We start from the raw sequence: 19,993 nt of genomic DNA on the forward strand, positions 1-19,993 counted from the left end.
AGGTTGATGTCAGAAACTATGTGATTTTGTGAGCTACAGTAGTCAGAAATCTCTCTTATGAGATGTCACAATAAGGGACATTTGAATATCACTACCCCGAGAGCCATATAGGGTGCTGGGGGTAGTAATATTCACATTTCCCTTATTGTATAGGGCGAAACTTGCCATTAAGTTAGTTAGCAAGTTAGCTCTGGGGTAGCAAATCTGGGTTTGGCGTCTTAATGTACCGAAGATCACAGTACCCATTCAAAGGCAGAGGACAAAAGTGTGTTCAGGAAAACTTCTGCATTTCCAACTTTGTCGTTCCCACGAGAGTTGATCGAAAAGATGGTAGCTTTTTGTAGGCGAACTTCAGAGGTTCCAAACTGGGTTGCTGATATAACAATCATAAGCTTATCTTTAATCAAGGTAATAGACTAATGCTAACTTAACAGCAAAGATTATCTCTAGAATCTTTGCTTAACAGGTTGATGAACTAGAATCTTGTAAAGGCAACTCAATAAAACTATAATATCCATCTGGTCAATGTTGTCTCACATATTTATGTTGTGATGGAGTGAATGCTGTGACTGCCATTGCATTGGGTCATTCCATGTCAAATCAGCCAGAGGCTCACAAGTCACCCTTTCAGAAAAATCGCAGGTTCAATTCTGGCCTGCAGTGATGTCCCAATTGCTTCCTGTCTCTCTCCACTGTCCTATTACTCTTTCTGCTGTTAAAGAAGTTAAATGTGTTTGTGTTGTATGTATGCTGCTGCTGAGACCTTGAATTTCCCCTGGGGATCAATAAAGTATCTATCTATCTATCTATCTATCTATCTATCTATCTATCTATTGATATAAAGGCAAAAGCCCCCACAGATGCCTCTATGGCAACCCTTTGGAGAAATCTGAAATAGCATGTCTGTATCATTAACAGTGTTTTAAAACTAAAGCTTTTTAGGTTTTCAGTCATTTTAAGCATTTTGACAAACAAGCCAGTTTGTCCAAATGCCAACATTCATGGTACCTTTGATATGGCACGCGCAGCTTTGAAAGTTTTTGACGTGGACTTTTTTTTTATTAGAAATGGCAACAGAATGTGGCAATATGCGAACAGGTTCTTCTTGCATGCGATATAAACACATTTTGCCAGTAGTTGACGGACATATTAAATGTGTGAGTGTGGCAAAAGCATTGGTGAAAGTATTGGGCTCAAAGGAACTGTATATTTCTATTTAAGAATAAAAACAAACACTAACATCAACAGTCTACAGTACTCACCACCACTGACTCTAGTCTTCACATGAAGCCTGAAGTGAAATTGGAACGGGAAATTACGTCACGCAGTTTCCGGATTTTCATTCGAGGCATCATGGCCGCCTCCAGAGGTACCGTGGTGGGGTCTCTGCTGTTAAGATATGGAAATAAATTTGCAGGATCGCACATCGTCGCCACAACAGTTGGCCGACAGGTAAAACCGTAGTGATTAGACTGTATTCATAGTTTCATCCGACGTGTGCAGTTACTGTTTGAGCTGCGTTTACCTACATAGTGTAATCACTCAGAATGCCCTTGGTTAGCTAACTTGTGAAAAAGCTCTGCTTGTCAGATTAAACTGACATTTACCCTTTTGTGAAACGTTACGTCTGTCACTTATTGTAGACCAACTCGATGGCATTGCGAAGCTGACATTACAAAGTTTTGCGACATGTTAGGATAGATAGATAGATAGTTAGGATAGCTAGTATGTGTTCTGTGATGACAGTTGCTTTGCAGACATGTCACTCGACGTTCTGCATGTTTTCGATATCCCAAATACTGCAACACATTGGTTTTCACCTATTACAATTATATTTAAATTGTACTGTGTATAGTGAATAGATCATGCGTGAGTCATGACCCAACGTAGTCAACTAAAACGTACCTTACTGTCTTGAATCATTGTGGGGGAGCTTTTTGGCTTGGTGGCGCAAGATGCTAACGAGTTATCCATTCTGCAGTGGTGTGTTTGTGTGTGTGTGTGTGTGTGTGTGTGTATGTGTGTATGTGTTGCTCTTCTACAGTTGTCACCGTTTTTCCTGATTGCTTACAACTAACTACCAGGCTAAACATTCAAAACCGTAACGGTATCTATGAACAGACAGACACATTTTCCCAAACGCTATGCACTATTCTCCTGTTTCTACAGAGATTCAGATTTGATAAACTCTTAGAGCGAAACTAAACACAAACCTCTTGATATATCACTGTCTGCATGTTCTGTTTTTCACATTCTTTACGTATGAGTTGCCTACATTTAAATACATAGTACATTTATTGTAGTAGTTTTTCACTGAATTTCAGTAACATTCATTTTACTTAATCCAGTACAGTATAGCACAAAACAAAATGAAAATATATATTTGTTGTGTCTTTGATATTGGGTTCATCATGTAGGTTGTTGAGGGGATAAAACAAAGGCAGCATACTCATAGCTGTAACAAAATGTTGTGGTAGTGCTTTGAATTGATTTCTCTGATATAGCCTAGTGAAGGGTTCCAGCAGTACACTGCTGTTGTGGTATACTGTGGTATGAATGTCCATGGTTATCATACCGTGTACATTGTACTGTGTACCTTTGTTTAGAGCCAGTATTTAAAAAAAAATGAGACTGTAATGACAAAGAGGCTTCCAAAGGAGGACACATATCAAGCATCCTAAACCATCTCTAACCGTTACAGAATGTGCTATCAAAATCATTTCCCATATGCTAGCTTCTGGCTTAATCCCTGTTCATACTGTGAAAGATATTTCTATTAAAATCATGACATGCATTTCAACAATATTAAGTTTGATGTAAATTAGGGTTGATTTTAGAACTATTGCCTGTTTTTCTTTCTCACTCAGCCTGTCAGAAGACAGATCTGTACAAGCTGTTGTCTTCTGCGGAAAAACCTGGCTGCTGCTGGCCCAGAGAAGTTCACAGAGGAGTTTATCAAGAAACAGGTGGAGGAGTTCAACATTGGCAAACGACATCTAGCCAATATGATGGGAGAGGACCCAGAGAATTTTACACAAGAAGATATTGATGTAAGCATTGGGGAAGGGGTTGTTCAGGAGTTGTTTTTCTTCTGTCAGCTACTTGAGACAATTAAGGGATGCATTTCATGTTTCACATTGTTTCACTTTTCAAGTTTTAAAGATCTGTGATGTGATATTCAGTCAGGAGAATAGAAATTATTTGAAAAATATATATATATATTAGGGAGTTTTTCCTTGCCCCTGTTGCTCTTGGGTGCTCCTTGTTGGTGCCCCCCACCCAATCCCAATCCTCCCCCACCTTTTTTATGCAGCCCTTGCCCCCCCCCCCCATTAATGCACAAATAGGCTGACACTAGACATAATTTCACTGCATTTCTTACTTCCAGTAACTATATGCATGTGACAATAAACTTCCTTGTATCTTGTACCATATATTTATAGCTTGTCTTTTACATTTAGACGGTTAATTTGGTCATTAACCCTCAGAACTTTAGCAGCACGGATCCGTGCCACTGACGCACCTTTGAGAAATGACTAACTTTAACAGACTTAGTACCCTAATTTTCCAGAGGTGCCACTGGTGTCTATCAAAAGGGGAGGGTTCAGGGATTACGCTAAACTAATTGGATTTAAATTTTTTTTTTTTAGTAGAATCAACGTTATCGTTTTACCACGACCGGAATGAGTCAAAAGACGCTGCGAAAATATAATAGCGAGGGAAAGACTCCCAAAACATCTTTATAGACCCTTTCAACAATAACAACAAAAACGATGCTTGAACGTTCTATTTGGGCCCCAATCTACTTCCTCTGCATTAAGATAACAAATGGAATGTTAAAACGGAAGCCTTGTGGGGCCAACTATGATGCTGATAATGGAACTCTCTTGAAAGGGTCCATATTTGACCATAAAACCAACCAGGAAGTAAACTGAAAGGACCATGGGGCATTTGTATGGAAGTCATTTTCTGTCCAGAAAATATCAATATCAATATTTCAAATAAAATCAATATTTTCCAAGAACGGAGAGTTGCTAGACTACCCTGGCTGCAATTTACATTTGCTGCTGCTTGGGTGCCTTAGATTTCTAGGCTAGAGGGATATCTCTCTCACTATGATAGTTGTAGTAAACATTTCAATGGTATTTATTTCAGAATAAGTGTGTGTATGATTTCAATTAGTAAAAAAGTTTAATCTATTTGTGTTCCTTACCAATCTTTTCTTTAAAAATAAATAAATACATATTTTGATTTTTTGCACATGTTTGTGTATATAGTTGGTCAAAATAAAATACTTTAGTCATGCCTAAGTTGTGCTGAAAAAGGATATAAGATTCAGGATATAAGAGTCATTACTACACTTTCCTAATGTAACGTGCTAGTAGCCCATGTAAATCCTCACACCCCTAACCTTAAGAACGCTTCTGACCTCTGAGTTGGAAGCCTGGGCTTTTAGCTCAGTGGTTAGAGCCTTCGGCTCCCATGCCGGTGTGTGTTGAGGTGGCGGGTTTGAGGGCCGTGAGCGGCGGACGAATTACGACCTCTCTTACACTAAGACCTCTGTAAAGTCTTTAAAACATAGTAATGCAAAACCCTGCAAAAAATGGCTGGAGTTCTAAGGGGTAAATAACTGTTATTTATTTTAACTGTTACCTATGCTATGTGAAACAGGATCACTGCCATAATATGTTTTTTTTGTAGGTCAGCTATTAATATGACCTTCCTTTATATCACTCATAACTGCAAAAGGATTTTTGAACCATCAATTTGCACACTAATGTACGGTACCTTCAGATAATATAGCATATTGTGCTATCACAACACAAGAGTCACAATGTTATTATGACCGCCGCGCAGCGAAAGATCGGGGTACACGAAACTTGGTGGGCATGTAACCCCACATGGATAGCATGGAACTATCGTTTTTCGTTTTGATCTGTAGCCCCCCTGCTGGACTGGACCCCCCGAAAGGAGGGTAGGGCAGACACAGTTTTCTGTGAATATCTCGAGAACCTTAGGGTTTAAGAGGACCATTTTTTTTGTATGTTGATCTCAAGGGGCCATGTCGACCCATTCCATAACCACTCATTTCATGTATAGCGCCACCTAGTTAAACACAAAAAAGTAAAAATGAGGTGTTGTAATCGCAGGTATCTGTGACCTAACATAGTCAAAACTGCACGAAATTGGAAGTGTAGGATCATTATGACATCCTCTGAATGCATGCCACGTTTCGTGAACTTTCGTTCATGGGGGGCCTTACAATAAAATATTTTATGTGTACATTTAGTGACCGTACACCAACAGAGTTTTCTGTGAATATCTTGAGAACCGTAGGGCCTAGGATGACCAATTTTTTCCGTATGTTTGCCTGCAGGGGTCATGTTAAGCCATTCCATATGCACACATGTGCATAAACAGATACACACGCACACACACACATTCACAGTAATCATACGTATGACACATACTCACACAGTAGACATATTTACGCATGCATGCACATGCACAAACACAGGCACACACACAAGCACACACACACACACACACACACACACACACACACACACATAAACATAAACATGTACACGCACACATGCACACAATTCAAGAATTTCTCAGAATTATGAACAGGCAAGATGGGGGTGGCATTGTATAAAATGAATTTTACATGTGAAATCTATGAACTAATCATGTTTTCGTACTTGTTGTCTAGCAGATGCCAGTGAGAATTGAGTGTGGATAATGCAATTTAGTGAGACAGTTAGAATCATATATGCCTTTCAGCGTGATTTTTTTGTGTGGAAAAAATGTGCTGGACTGGGCGGCGGTCATATTTTGTACTGCTCTGTGGTACATCTAGTTTTATAATTGAATGTACATGTGTATGGTGTATGTGTGTATGTGTATGGTGTGTGTGTTGCTCAGTTTGTGTGATTGTGTGTGTGTGTGTGTGTTTGTTGTCTGACAGTGGCACTGTATGTCGACTTTGCTTATCCCTTCGGCCTGGCACACTCCACTGTATACGCTAATTGATTCTCCTCGCTGATGGTTAAATTTCCCAGCCTTCATCACTGAATTCCCAGATCTCTCTCCGGTTTAATGAATAGAGCCATTAGTGGGGGCGTGTCCAAGCTATTTAGACGTACGGTGTTCAAACTCCAGCTGCTGGGTGCATCATGGCTAGCAGAAAATGGGCTCTGACAACAGGTCAGGGATTGGAGGTTACTGCTTGGCTTCATCCAGGTTGTCTCCTTAGATGAAGGTGTGTAAAAGATGAGCTATTGTCAGTGCCCTGGAGAAAACCATAATACATTCTCTACAGAATATTTAGCATATCTGATCTGGCCAAACTGGCTTTGGTCTTTCAAGTGGGCTGTTACTCTAAGGATAAAAATACTGTGGCATTAGATCACCATTTGAATACTTGACTAAGCTTAATAAGCATTATATTGCTATTTTATGTGAAGTTGCAGTCTGCTTATGCTGTTTGTCTCTTATAGCCAAGGCTTGGAACAAATAAGCTATCATCTGAATCCCAGTTTTTTTACCCATATGTATGGATCTGGCAACAATATGACCTCCATCCAAACATATTCGTAGGAACGTGTGTGAATAGGTTTCTAAAGGAGGTTGATGTTTTCACATGACCCACTAACAAATCAGACTGATTCTTTGTTCTCTGGTTTGAACATGAGGTTTAAGTTAATTCATTACAAGTAGTTAATGTTTTTATATATAGTTAATAGTTTTGGGGTATGGAGTCTGTGACAGTCTGAATGCTTATCCCAAGAGCAAATGACAATAGTAAAGGCAGGAATTTTCATTTCAGTTGTCAGTTTCATTTCGCAGTGCGTGGGTGCGTGCGTGTGTAGTGGTGGGTAAAATATCACAATACCCTAATCACTCATGATACTGATAATGGTGGTGTGTTGTGTTGCGTTGCGTTGTGTCGTGTTGTGTATATGTAATGTATGCTGGTCAGTTCAGTCCTTGAGGACTTGCCTGCTTGTGACTTCATGGTTTTTTTTCTGAAGTTTAGACTAAGCAAAGCTTTTTGGACAGCGTGTGAGGTTTACCCTCCCTGAGGGAGTTCCACCATATTGCCTCTCCAGGTGAGAACAGGTGTTGACTCTGTCGGCGTGCTCTCTAGCCACCGCTGTACTCTCTACCCTTCTCTGTTTCAGCCTTTGACAGCACTATCAGAGATTAACTTTTGTTGGTTTTGTTTGTTTTAACTTTTTTTTTCAAATGAAGGTCTGCCTTCATTTGCCTGTAGTCATGAGTTCACAATTGTATGATTGTATAGCCTTGAAATGTCACTCGGTTCTAAAACATTACTGCTGAAGCTGAGATATTTTAAATAAGGTAGCAGTGTACCACATCATCCATTGAATCACAACAGTCTGGCCGCCTTGTCAAGATGACCAACAGCCCAGGATAAGAGAAGAGAGACAAACACGCATTGTACCCAGAGCCATGGCCTGTGTTCCTTTATGATTCATGCCTGCCTTTTGCTTTGCTTTGTCACTGATCACTGTCAACCCCTCTCTAATGTATGGTACATATTGTTCTGTGTCTTTTTACGTAATGCAGATCATTGTTTAGTACAATACATTTCTCTCTGTCTTGTCCACAGAGATGCATCAGGTATCTGTTTCCGTCTGGCTTGTTTGAGAAAAAAGCGAGGCCGATTATGAAGGTAACGTTTCACCCTTTCTCCTCCCTCGTTTGATGTGTTTGCCAGTTGAGCCCGTAATTGGTCGTAATCTCTAAAATGTGTCTCCACTCCTTTTACAGCATCCAGATGAAGTGTTTCCCAGACAGACTGGTAGGTGGAGGGCTGTTATTTCTTTTTAAGTATATAACACACGTTTTTAGTTTTCAATCCTGAAGCTAACACAGAGAGGCCTTCTATCCTCAAACTCGCTTTATTCATGTGATCAGAGCCAACCAGTGAATAGGTAGTCCTTTGCAGAAATTACTGTGGTAAAATAATGTTCCATCTGGTGGCTCTTTCAAAATGTGGACCTCTTCTTAACTCTCTCCAACAAGAACAATTGTCATATTTTAGGTACTAACTACTACTGCTACCTCCTAGTCTCCACAAAAAGACTCACCAATAATTGTAATATATGTTTTAATTAATCTGAAGTTCTGTTATAAGTATGTAATGTTTTTGTTTTATTTACCATCTAAGAGCAGTTTTCTATTGTTGTGTATTGACAGAGTGTATTTTCCCTTTTAATCTACACAGCAATCCAGTGGGGACAAGATGGCCGCCCCTTCCACTTCCTGTTCTTCACAGGAAAGCAGTCCTACTACTCACTTATGCATGTGAGTTATGCATTATTTACCCTCTGTCTTTAAGTATGGAATTGAGTTGTATTTGAGCCTTGTGTCTTCTGTGTTATACAGTATGGCGTTCTCCAGACACTGAGTTGTTTATTTTTATTGAGCTACTCTGTTCAAGAATAGCATTCATCCTCTGCAAGGAAAAAAAAAAAGAAAGGTTTTCTCCTTTCTCTTCCTTTTCAACAGTCCCATCCAATTTGACCGTAAAAAAATACGTTGAGCAAATAGACAGGCAGTCAGTCGGTCAGACAGGCAGAGAGAGTTCAGACAGTCAATCAGACAATCAGGACAGACAGACAGACAGACAGACATACAATCAGAGCTCGCAGACAGACGTGCAGCCAGGCAGGCAGAGATAAATAGGCTGCTTAGTGTGATTGGACAGCAGGGGTCATGTTTTGTCTGGCTTGATGATTGAGTGAGTGTGCATGTGTGTCTAGGGTGTGTGTGTGTGTGTGTGTGTGTGTGTGTGTGAGGAGGGGGGGGGGGGGGGGGCAGACCCCTGGGGAAGGGTGCAGATGGATGGAGGGGTGGATGGATGGATGAGTGGAGGAGAGGGGGTTAAATAAGCTCCTGTGTGATGAGGTGAATATGGGGCTCCTCCAGGCCTTGTGGAGAGAGAAAGGGCTTGTACACCCCCACGGCTCTGTCCCGTCCCATTTCACACGTGAAGGTGCTGCTGAAGAAAGAAAGAGAGAGAGAAAGTGTGTGCGTGCATGTGTATGTGCGTGTGTGCGCGTGCGCATGTGTGCTTGCCGCCTGGCAGGTTTTAGTGACTGTATAACTATAAGACTGCTCTTGTTTGTGGCTTCTGGAAATGGCATTTGGAGAGTAGTTTTGGTAGCGGGTGAGGCCGGCCCATCAGGCTTGTGCTATTCTGGGGTCTTGTGTTGATCTGGGGGATTTGGGATGAGAGGGAGACCCCGACTCCACAGGGCTGTCTGTCGCCCCAACACTCTTTAATGATTTTTTAACCTCTTTGTTTTTGTTTAATGTGTGTGTTGTCCTGGCGACCTCTTCCCTTTGCTCTCTCCCACATTCACACACACTCCTCGTCCTTTGCTCTCTCCCACATTCACACTAGTGTTGTCACGATACCAAAATTATGACTTCGATACGATACCTGCCATAAATATCACGATGCTCGATATTGAAACGATACTACGGCGAAATCCTAAGATATCTGGAGAAGAAAGGACTCGTACCTCCTCCAAGTGTATTGAGTCATTTGTGTTGAATTCGGTGCACTCAATTGCAGGTCAATTCTGGGTTCTAAACTTCCTACATAATTATTATTTTTATAGTCAGTAAAATAGTAAGCCTACTTTGTGTGATTAAGCCCTTTATTTTTTGTTATAGTTCATTACATTGTGTTGTGTTTTGCCAATAAAGTAGCTTTAAATAGCCAAACTATGCTAGATCAAGGTCAGTGTTGAAATTACTGCATGCAAATCACTGAATGCTATGCAGAGGGGCCTAATCTTTAGGCCATCTGATGTACAGTAAAGGCTTCCCTAGGCCTTCCCGTGTTCATGGGATTTCTTTGACAGTTGCAAAGGGAAAAATGTGAGGATAGTTTTCTTTGCGCCCAGTGTGCAAGTACAACTTTTCCAACCACTCAGGTCTTCGTCAGATAGGCCTACACCATTACCTGTTGCAATATGTCTGTGAGCATTCCTACATTAGCCTACGTCTATTTCTTTGATAACATGATTTGCTACCACGTAACAATAACCCGCTATTATTATTAGGACTCAACGCGCTTTGGTGGTATTATATGCTGTGGGCTTTAATTAGCGCATTTCGGGTAGCCTATCCTACATCTGGGCAATACTTATTGAACAAATTGCAGTCTACATGCCATGACCAATATTACCAGTAGTACTGACCGAACATGAAATAGATTGTTAACAAGTTATGGTAATGTTATTCTGCCGTGAACATTGCGCTTTCATCACCCTAGCACCCTATGATTACAGCTCGTTATGTCTCGTCAAAATTATTACAGCTCGTTATGTCTCGTCAAAATTCATTGATGAAGGAAGGTTCGCTTTATCCCAGAGAACCATACTCGTTTCACTTAGGCTTAAACAGAAGAGAAGAACTTGGCACTAACCATGTAGTCGTGTTTTCTATAGCATATTCGTTAACCTGTCGTTCTTTGAACAAAAATATTGGGATATGTCTGCGAGGTGTTTAGCCAAGTTCCATGCGTAGCCTACTGCTTTTAAATGACTTTGAAACATATTTCACAAACGGGCCTCTGTGTACCTGATGGCTTGCCTTCACTATTCGCGATGTATCCGAAATAGTTGCAGATTTCACTTCACCTTTTGTTTTATCCACAAGGCCGAGGACGGTCGGCAAAGAACTACTGTATGTTGACGTTGGCTGCGCACTCACTCACTCAGAGCTGCCTGCTTGACACGCCCACTTGCCTAGATGCGTGCAAGGAGCAGTGAGAGCAGCAGTTCACGCAGACACAGAACGTTAATTTTAATAAAGTATCGATTCTAAAAACGTCGGAAATCGTATGGTTTTTTGCGTGAAGGCATCGTGATACCTTTTTAGTATCGATACACCGTGCAACACTAATTCACACACACTCCTCGTCCTTTGCTCTCTCCCACATTCACACACACTCCTCGTCCTTGGCCACGTAGTTATCTTGCAGCACTATAGAATGGCTTTTGTTTTTGTGTGCGGTCGGTGCATATGTGAGGACTGACTAAACCCCACAACATCCTTTGTCCTGAATGTGCCCCCCCCCCCCCACACACACACACGCACGCACGGCCGGCCCCTTCCATCCCCGGTCGCAGAGCCGCAGTGGCGCCCCCCGCTGCTGATTTAAATAGGTGTGTCAAATCTCCCTGCCACTGGCAGCCACTGCATCAGCAGAGAAGTGGACCCCCACCAGGAGGAGGAACACTGCAGAGCCTTCTGATGAAGCCTTTACAGGGGGGGGGGGGGGGGGGGGGTTGAGAGAGAGAGAGAGAGAGAGATTGGGGGGGAGAAGGGGAGGCAAAGAGGGGTAGGAAGAGGTAGGGACAGGGGTGAGGGAAGAGAAGGAAGGAGGGAGAGAGGGGGGGGGGGGGGCATGGGGAGGGAGGGGGGTAGTGAAAAGGAGAGAGAGAGAGAGAGGGATAGAGAGGTGGGTAGGGAAAGGACAGACCAGACCAAGCAAAGGAAAAAGAAAGGAAATGTGAGCATCACTGTAACAAGGTTTGCAAAGTAACAGTTCTGTCATTAAATGACAAAATAAACATAATTCTAAATCACTACAGCTCTGAGAAGAATGGCTTTTTTTTTTAAGTATATTTTTTTGGCCTTTTTATGCCTTTAATAACAGGACAGTGGAGAATGACAGGAAGCGAGTGGGAGAGAGAGTCGGGGTGGGATCCGGAAAGGACCACGGGGCGGGAATCGAACCCGGGTCGCTGGCGTACAGTGCAGGTGCCCCAGCCAGTTGCGCCAGGGCCGGGGCCAAGCTTACATGACTTTGATGAAGTCAACTATGACTGTAACACAGCTCTCTCCTGATGAAAACACAGACGTTTCCTATGGTACTGACAGTGAACATAGAACAAAACAGGAAACCGTGGTGATAATACCAGATGGCCACACAGTCTTCATCCAAGATGGCCTCCACTGCTGCTGATTAGTGTACTGACCACATGATACAGTCCTGTGTCCTTCAATGCGTTTGGCTTTAACATGCAAAAGTGGAAATTCAGCAGATTTGTTTACATACTGAGAGCTCTGAGTGCCTCCGTTATGAAACAATACCACAACATCACTTATCGTATCCAAGTTCAGTATTTGTGTCAGGTCATTTTAAGTGTGTGTTAGCTTGCCAGCCCTCTGTTGGAAATGTGTTCCTGTGTGTGGAAGTGAATTTGCTTGCAGGGAGGAGGCCAGGGGAGTGAGGCCGTGAGGTGCATGTCAGCCTCCACACTACTGTGTGTGTGCGTGTGCGTGTGCGTGTGCGTGCGTGTGTGTGTGTGCGCGTGTGTGCGCGTGTGTGTATGTGTGCGTGTGTGTGTGTGTGTGTGTATGTGCCTGTGTGTGTGTGTGGTGAGTGTGTGTGCGTGCGTGCGTGCGTGCGTGCGTGCGTGCGTGCGTGTGTGTGTGTGTGGTGAGTGTGTTCAGGTGGCGGTGGGTGCTCGGGGGTGTCTGGCCCAAGTGCTCCTCAATTCAATTTCTTTCCCCCCACACAATTAAATCCAACCAGAGACCAAGAGAGTGGTTAGAGATTGGATCTGCTTTTATAATGGGGATTGCAGTGTGTGTGCGTGCGTGCGTGCGTGTGTGTTTTTTGTTTGCTGTTCTGACTGGACATTGAATTCTTTTCATTTTTATTTTTGTTTGTTTAGAAGCATAGAATAGATGGGTTCAGATATATTAAAAAAAAAAAGGCACTATTAAGATGGGGGTAGAGAGAGGGAGGTAGAGAGGGAGAGAGAGCGGGAGAGAGAGGGAGAGAGAGGTAGAGAGGGAGAGAGAGGTAGAGTAAAAGCACAGATCAAAGCCACCCTTACTATACTATACTCAGAGAAGATCTGTGCTATACGATATGTATATTTATTACACGGCTCTTCAGAGTGCTGCAGAAAGTTCCATTTACATGAATGGGCCTTCCCAACATTTCGGGCCTATGTTAAATCTATATAAATCACCGGCAAAGTATATAATCACCGCTGTCAATGGCAACGGGTTGATTAACGTCTTTCATATCCCTCCGCAAGAATTCCGTTCGCTTATTGCAATGGAATTTCATTGAAAGGGAAAGTAAGCTAGTAAGACGTTGCCACGCAACACCTGAAACTGTCAAGTTCTATCTGTGTGGTGAACTATTTATTTTGTCAGCGGAAAACACGAAACGGTAGCAAAATCATTTTTAAAGATTAATTGTGTTAGGTTTCTTTTCTCGTTTTGGCAAGTAGCCGTGTAATAAGCGGGATAATGTATTGTCCGCCGGTAATTATCAGAAAATAAGTCCCTTCAGGTCGAAGCAAAACCCGTCCGCTGCACGCAGGGGTTCTGTTCTCCCTTTAGGGACTTATTTTCTGATAATTACCGGCGGACAATACATTATCCCTTACGTACTATATGTATATGTCCTCCTTGTGAAGCGATAAGCCCAGTAGTGCCCATCAACCAGGACACCTCGTGATCTGATGACCCGTTTGTGTGTTTCCAGGACATCTATGAGAAGACGTTGGCCGTGGAACGACATCAGGACCGTCTGAGAAATAAGAGCCTCTTCACCCAGGACACCAAACAGATGTGAGTACAGGTGCGTGTGTGTGTGTGTCGTGTGTGTGTCATATCATGTTTCTATATAAATCTGTGTTTGGTATGTGTTTGCAGCTCATTGGTAGGCAGCAGATGGCTACGTAAGGAGGAGCTGGAGGAGCTTCTGGTTGAGGATATCTCTGATTACGATGTGAGATGTCCTTCTTTTCTCTTTGTCTAAGCACTTCCATCCCCGACTGTTGTTACGTACTGCAATCTATTGGGGAAATTTAGAAATGTCCTGCAACTAGGTACTTACTTTTTGCTCTCTCTCTCTCTCTCTGTGCGTGCGTGCGTATATATCTGTGTATCTGTGTGTGTGTGTGTTTGTATGTGTGTGTGTGTGTGTGTGTGTGTGTGTGTTTAGTATGCCCGGTTCATCCAGCTGATGGAGCGGCTACTGTCGATGCCGTACAGTGAGCTGGAGGAGGAGAGTGTCCTGCATTACCGCCGCCAACTGGAAGTCCAGAGCAGCAAGCAGGAAATCCCCCCACTGCAGCACGACCAGCAGGGGGCAGCCTTCAGCACGGCTGTGGGTAGGGGTCAGCTCTTATGGCTACACACTCCCCACAGTACTCCCAACAAGGCCCCCAACAAACAAAGTCTTAGTAGATTAATCTATCACTTATTTTAGCAATTAATTGAGTAGTTGTTCAATTGATAAAATGCCAGAAAATTGTGAAAAATGTCTAAGAGTCCAAAGAATGTGTTTAAATGCCTTGTTTAGTCCACACACCAAATATATTTTGTTTAATGCCATAGAAGAGAAATATTTTCATTTAAGGAAGTAGAAGGAGTTTTTTTTTAGGCTGTTTCCTTAAAAATGCCAAACTGATTAACGATTTCCAAGATAGCTGGTGATTATTTTAATAGTCAACAACTAATTGATTAATTGTTGCGGCCCTAGTCTCCACAGGATTGGGGGTAAAACTGCGTTTGTCTCTGTGTGTGTGTGCGTGTGTGCGTGCGTGTGCGTGCGCGCGTGCATACGTGAGTGCATGTGTGCGTGTATGTTTCTGCATTCATGCATGCCTGCGTGTGTGTGTGCGCGTGCATGCATGAGTGCATGTGTGTGTGTTTCTGCATGTGTGTGTGTGTGTGTGTGTGTGTGTGTGTGTGTGTGTGTGTGTGTGTTGGGCCCTTCAGGGAGGAGGAAGACAGCTACAGCATCTGTAGTCCTGAGAGATGGCGGGTCTGGAAAAGTGACCATCAATGGGAAAGATCACTTGCAGTTCTTTCCTGTGCTGCAGGACAGGTTGGTGTGCGTGCGTGTGTGTGTGCGTTTGTGTGCGTGTGTGTGTGTGTGTGTTCGCACACATGTATAAATCGTCAATCATCATCGACAATCTACATTCTATATAATTCTACATTTTCTACGTTGTCAGATCCAGTCCAGTTCCTTATGAGAGGACAGTTCAGTGAAAGGTTCTCCAACCTTCCAGTTAAGTCATGGCACTGCAGCTAATTGACACAAACCATTCATCTCCCTCTGTAAGAGATCAGATGAAATCAGATGAGCTTGGTTTGTGGTGTTGTTGTTGTTGTGTTCCTGACTGGACTGTGGGGATATTTGGCAGAGATGCTGTCCACTGTGTCTCTCTGAGATGGCAGCACTGTTGGCCAGTTAACATGCAGATCACAACCATGCCAGCACTCCACCCCTCTGAGGATCTTTCCCTCTCTCTCTCTCTCTCTCTCTCTCTCTCTCTCTCTCTCTCTCTCTCTCTCTCTCTCTCTCTCTCTCTCTCTCTCTCTCTCTCTCTCTCTCTGGCACGTTGTTCCTCCCTACTCGTTTTATTTGATCTGGGAGGAAAGTTCATTACACAGACGACTGCCTCTGAGCCAGAAAGCGCATGCTGCCTCCTCCGCCTTATCGCTGTGGAGACAGAGCGGGACGCTTTGGCTTTTTCTGTGTCAGCACGCGGTGCATTCAGAGGGAGATGCGGGGCAGTAACTGCTTACACACACGCTTACACACACACACACACACACACACACACACACACACATGTATATTGAACAATATACTAGCCACGTTTTCGGCACCCTCTGGATTACGTGTTTGTAGGCACATAAGTAAACGGTCTTCAGATTCCCACACACCAGCTTTATTCAGGACCAGTAGTCATGGATCTGCCACCTGTGGTCTTGTGTGGAGCTTACTGCACTAGACTGAAACCAGGCTGTGGGGGATTCCTGATGTTTTTTTTTTTTATTGCAGAAGATATTAATAGTCCTTTATCTTTGTTCCCTCCTACCTTCTCTTTCTCTCTCCCTCTTGATCCTTCTTTCTCTCTCTCCTATCTTTCTCTCTACCCTCCTTTCTCTCTCTCCTTCCATCTCTCTCTCTCCACCTCTCTGTCCTTCTTTCCCACGCTATCTAAGGGAGCAGCTGATGTTCCCGCTGCACTTTGCGGACTCGTTAGACCGTTTTGACGTGGAGGGTAGTGTGATTGGTGGGGGTCACTCTGCCCAGGCGGGGGCGCTACGGCTCGCCCTCGCCCGCTGCCTCCTCACCTTCTCACCTGAGGGCAAAGTGGAGCACATGAGACAAGGTGGGACCTTCACCTACTTATCCACAGCCAAACAGACAATATTTTAGTCATCGTATCACCTACTTATCCACAGCCATCGTATTACCTACTTATCCACAGCCATCGTATCACCTACTTATCCACAGCCAAACAGACAATATTTTAGTCACCGTATCACCTACTTATCCACAGTCAAACAGACAATATCTTAGCCATCGTATCACCTACTTATCCACAGCCAAACAGACAATGTCTTAGTCATCGTATCATCATGGACAATGTACATCACTTAGCCAATTTGGTCTCTCATTAATACTACTCCTCCTACTACTGCTTATATTACTTATACTGTAATGATAATAATAATAATGATAATAATAATAATAATCATGATAATAATGATGATGATGATGATGATAACAATACTGTCAACAGTAAAATATACAACTAGCAATTACTAAAATCTTAATTACCGTAAAACTTCAAATAATATCCCGGACTTTTATTTTCGCAAATCGCCAAACTGCACCGGCTTGTATTTGAGACAGGCATCTATATGCACCATAGAACTGGCTTAAACAGATGATCTGGCGGGTTATAGGAGATTAAATACAGCACGAAACTAAAAAACAGACCAGGCTTCTATTTGAGACTGGCCTTTATTTATCCAAACCTGTAGCCACACCAGGCGTGTAAAAGAGACAAGCGTCTATTTGGGACTCGGCTTTTATTTTACGTTTTACGGTAGATATAGTTAAACAAACAAGTTGCTTTGATATGTGTTGTTGTTGTTGTTGTTGTTGACTACTGCTCTTTACTCTGCAGCCGGCCTGCTCACTGCTGACCCGCGGGTGAAGGAGCGCAAGAAGCCTGGCCAGGCCAAAGCCAGGAAGAAGTTCACCTGGAAGAAGCGCTGAGCAGAGGGGGACCTGACCACAGGGTGGAAGATGGTGTGTGTGTGTGTGTGGAAGAGAAGGTAACCAGAGATGATCAGCTGGCCGGGTTGATGCCTGACTGACTGAAGAAAAGCTTAAAACGCTTAAAATCCTCTATCTCTGTTGTGGACACCACTATGGGTGACCACACAATGCATCCAGAAACTCCCAGTGCATCCCATCCATACTCTTCAGATGATTATATTAGCACGTGTGTTAATGCTCTCAGCTATGCTTCAAATGTTTCAATAAAATGTATATTTGTTTTCTTAGACAAAAGTGTTTGTTCTTTCCAAAGGAGAGGAGAAATGGCGCAATGGTGCCAGTAGATGGCAGTATATCACTTTTGATGAAGCATTAAGCTCTGAGACACAACGGGACATTCCAATCATCCGCTGAAAAAGCGAAATGGACACTGGGTCCAGGATTTTAGAGTAGGAGGTTAGAAGCTAGGTTTTTTTTTTTTTTTTTTAACTGGAAGTGGCTAAAGTACCCCGAACAAACTATTTTGTGAAACCTGTCGGGCCCCCTTAATTAGACAAAGATTGTTATGAATGTCTTTCTCACACCAAGTGACAGTTCTAAAATACAGGGGCTCATAAGTATAGCCTACATACCCCTATGTTAAATTCCCATAGAGGCAGGCAGATTTGTATTTTTAAAGGACAGTTATGTCATGGATCCAGGATACTATGCATCCTGATAAAGTTCCCTTGGCCTTTGGAATTAAAATAGGTCCACATCACCACATACCCTTCACCATACCTATTGCCATGGTTTTATTTCAGTTAGCCTTTATAGCTGGTTTGAGATATGGTGAAGGGTATGTGATGATGTGGGGCTATTTTAATTCCAAAGGACATATGTAATGGCCACCTTACAGTTGTTTGGTGTAAGGAGGCCATAAGTCGCTTTGGCTCAAAGTGGCAGCCAAATGAATAAGAAAGCAATAAAAACGCAGGAGAGAAGTGATGCTGAAATTCTTTATTGTGTCAAACTGACTCTGGAATCTTCCTGACCGACTGTAGACTGCAGCTCTGCTCTCAGCTCCTTCAACATTTCCCATCATGACGGATCTCAGGGGAGTTGCTTCTGTGGATGAGAGTGAAAAGGGAAATGTGTCAGTGCATGTGTTGTGTCCCTTCCTGATAGAGCCCACGGAACTCTGACCTCCTCAGAATTGATAAAATCTCCACCTCCACCGCTAGCGGGGAAGAGAAGGCTATAGGCCAAGCCTGCTCTATGGACTGACTTACTTTATTTTCTCGCAAAGAGCACAAACATTGTCGTAGGTGTTGTCATCAGTGGCACAGAGAGGTTGGTAGTCGCACTCCAACAATCCTGCGAAGTACGCCTCACAGACAGTCTGAACAGAGAGAAGAGAATATTATACACACACTGTACATATGCTCGTATATAACCTGCAGTTTGTTTGGACGTCATGGTTTAGCCTGGCATCTGCTCTGGCTCGAACCTGCAACAACTAGGCTAGTGTCTTATCACCCGCACGTCCCTCAATGCGTAGAGAGGGAGGTTTACCCGCTCGCTACCATTATACACATAACACATATATGTACAGAATGCAGATGACAAGGTGGTAAGAGAATAAAATCTAAATTGGACATTTACTTTTAGGTCGGTTTCCTTTTCGGTTGGTTCTGAAGACGCACGCCTCAGTCGACCGAAGAAATTTGAGTTGGAGAAATGTCCGTGACCTATATGCACACAGTTGGAGAACGCAGGAGCTGATTTGCAATGAGAGAGGAGTTGGGGTGAGGGAGAAAAGAGTGAGAGAGAGAGAGAATGGGTCAGTACTTTATACAACACATTTTATATACAAAGTGTCCCAACTTTTTCTGAATTCGGGCTGTGTATTACATTACATATTTAAAATCACAGCTAGCAAAAAGAAAAAAAAGGTGAAAGAAAATAGACAGAGATAGAGAGTGGAAGAGTATTGAGAAGTAAAGTAGAGCGTAGACGGAGAGAGAGAGAGAGAGAAAGAGCGCAAGAGTATTTACCAGCGAAGTAAAGTAGAGCACAGAGGGCGATGGTGATGCTGAGCTTCATGGTGCCTTCAGAAGGAACAGCAGTGTTGTGTCAACAGTATGAATACTTAGTCCCCCAGCTGCCCTTAAATAGCCTCCTCATCTCTTACTTTCTGCTCACACCCCTCAGTGGACATCTTGTGTATGAGAGAGAGAGAGAGAGAGAGTAGAGAGAAGTTGCCATATCATACTGTGACACAGTTGGTGAGGATTCTCTCGATGGTGCACCTCTCATAGTGGGAATAAGACACAGCATAGAGGTCCCTTGTCCACAATACCATCAACATAAAACATGTTCCAGGGCCCCAAGCTCTATTGGAATCTAGGACAAAGTGTAACATAGAAAACCAGTTGGGAACACAACAGCTAAGCTTGATGTCAACATTACTCAGTCAATTGCCAGCTGATGTGATTTTGGGTTTTGGATCATATTGTTAAACCATACCCCAAATATCTTACATTCGTTCATATCATTCATTCAAATACTGTAGCTATCATTCAATTTCTTAGCTCAACACAATGACAGCATGACCAGTTTGTTCAAATATGATGTGGTTTAATTTGTCAATTTTTCACATGTTTTTCAGTGCAACACCTACAGTAATCTCTTGTAGAATTTCCTTTCACCAAAGTAAGTCAATTGCCCTCCGGAAATCAGAACCAAATAAGTGTTTAGATATTGTCCACGGTATTCAAAGATTGATCAACATATTTCCTTTTTCAGGCGACAAGTTATTTCAATAATGCAAGTTCATCTATTTGTTCTCCTGGTTTGGGAATTACACAATAACCTTAGCTATTAACATGGCATGCACATCTCTAA

The 19,993-nt window shown here is 42.8% G+C and overlaps 2 protein-coding genes and 1 long non-coding RNA gene across 3 annotated transcripts in view; 1 reads left to right on the top strand and 2 right to left on the bottom strand.

The window, feature by feature from the left end:
- Positions 1 to 1,322, bottom strand: part of LOC121698161 — a 35,184-nt gene extending 33,862 nt beyond the window's left edge. The window contains exon 1 of the long non-coding RNA XR_006026704.1: positions 1,263 to 1,322. This is a non-coding gene — a long non-coding RNA (uncharacterized LOC121698161). The remainder of the gene's footprint in view (positions 1 to 1,262) is intronic.
- Positions 1,305 to 17,401, top strand: mrps9 (mitochondrial ribosomal protein S9). The gene is made up of 11 exons (XM_042079954.1): positions 1,305 to 1,452; positions 2,868 to 3,050; positions 7,640 to 7,702; positions 7,801 to 7,831; positions 8,258 to 8,337; positions 13,559 to 13,644; positions 13,729 to 13,804; positions 14,021 to 14,189; positions 14,800 to 14,908; positions 16,039 to 16,208; positions 17,013 to 17,401. Exons 1-11 carry the CDS (start codon positions 1,354 to 1,356, stop codon positions 17,102 to 17,104), a joined length of 1,158 nt encoding a protein of 385 aa, XP_041935888.1. The 5' UTR covers positions 1,305 to 1,353; the 3' UTR covers positions 17,105 to 17,401.
- A 690-nt stretch (positions 17,402 to 18,091) lies between these two features.
- LOC121698154 (thrombin inhibitor rhodniin-like) lies at positions 18,092 to 19,291 on the bottom strand. Its single transcript, XM_042079979.1, has 4 exons — positions 19,144 to 19,291; positions 18,752 to 18,867; positions 18,379 to 18,488; positions 18,092 to 18,214 (listed from the first exon to the last, which is right to left on the bottom strand). Exons 1-4 carry the CDS (start codon positions 19,190 to 19,192, stop codon positions 18,175 to 18,177), a joined length of 315 nt encoding a protein of 104 aa, XP_041935913.1. The 5' UTR covers positions 19,193 to 19,291; the 3' UTR covers positions 18,092 to 18,174.
- Positions 19,292 to 19,993: the final 702 nt, after the last annotated feature.

Source organism: Alosa sapidissima, chromosome 23 (genome assembly GCF_018492685.1).
Source record: "Alosa sapidissima isolate fAloSap1 chromosome 23, fAloSap1.pri, whole genome shotgun sequence".
Taxonomy (NCBI): domain Eukaryota; kingdom Metazoa; phylum Chordata; class Actinopteri; order Clupeiformes; family Clupeidae; genus Alosa; species Alosa sapidissima.

Bases quoted from the DNA above. Each gene is read 5' to 3' on its own strand.
- mrps9 (XM_042079954.1), top strand. From the start codon at position 1,354: ATGGCCGCCTCCAGAGGTACCGTGGTGGGGTCTCTGCTGTTAAGATAT. The intron at 1,453-2,867 runs GTAAAACCGTAG...TTTCTCACTCAG, and splicing joins CCACAACAGTTGGCCGACAG to CCTGTCAGAAGACAGATCTG. The intron at 7,703-7,800 runs GTAACGTTTCAC...CTCCTTTTACAG, and splicing joins AAGCGAGGCCGATTATGAAG to CATCCAGATGAAGTGTTTCC.
- LOC121698154 (XM_042079979.1), bottom strand. From the start codon at position 19,192: ATGAAGCTCAGCATCACCATCGCCCTCTGTGCTCTACTTTACTTCGCT. The intron at 18,868-19,143 runs GTAAATACTCTT...ATTGCAAATCAG, and splicing joins TGCTCTACTTTACTTCGCTG to CTCCTGCGTTCTCCAACTGT. The intron at 18,489-18,751 runs GTAAATGTCCAA...CTCTCTGTTCAG, and splicing joins AAAAGGAAACCGACCTAAAA to ACTGTCTGTGAGGCGTACTT.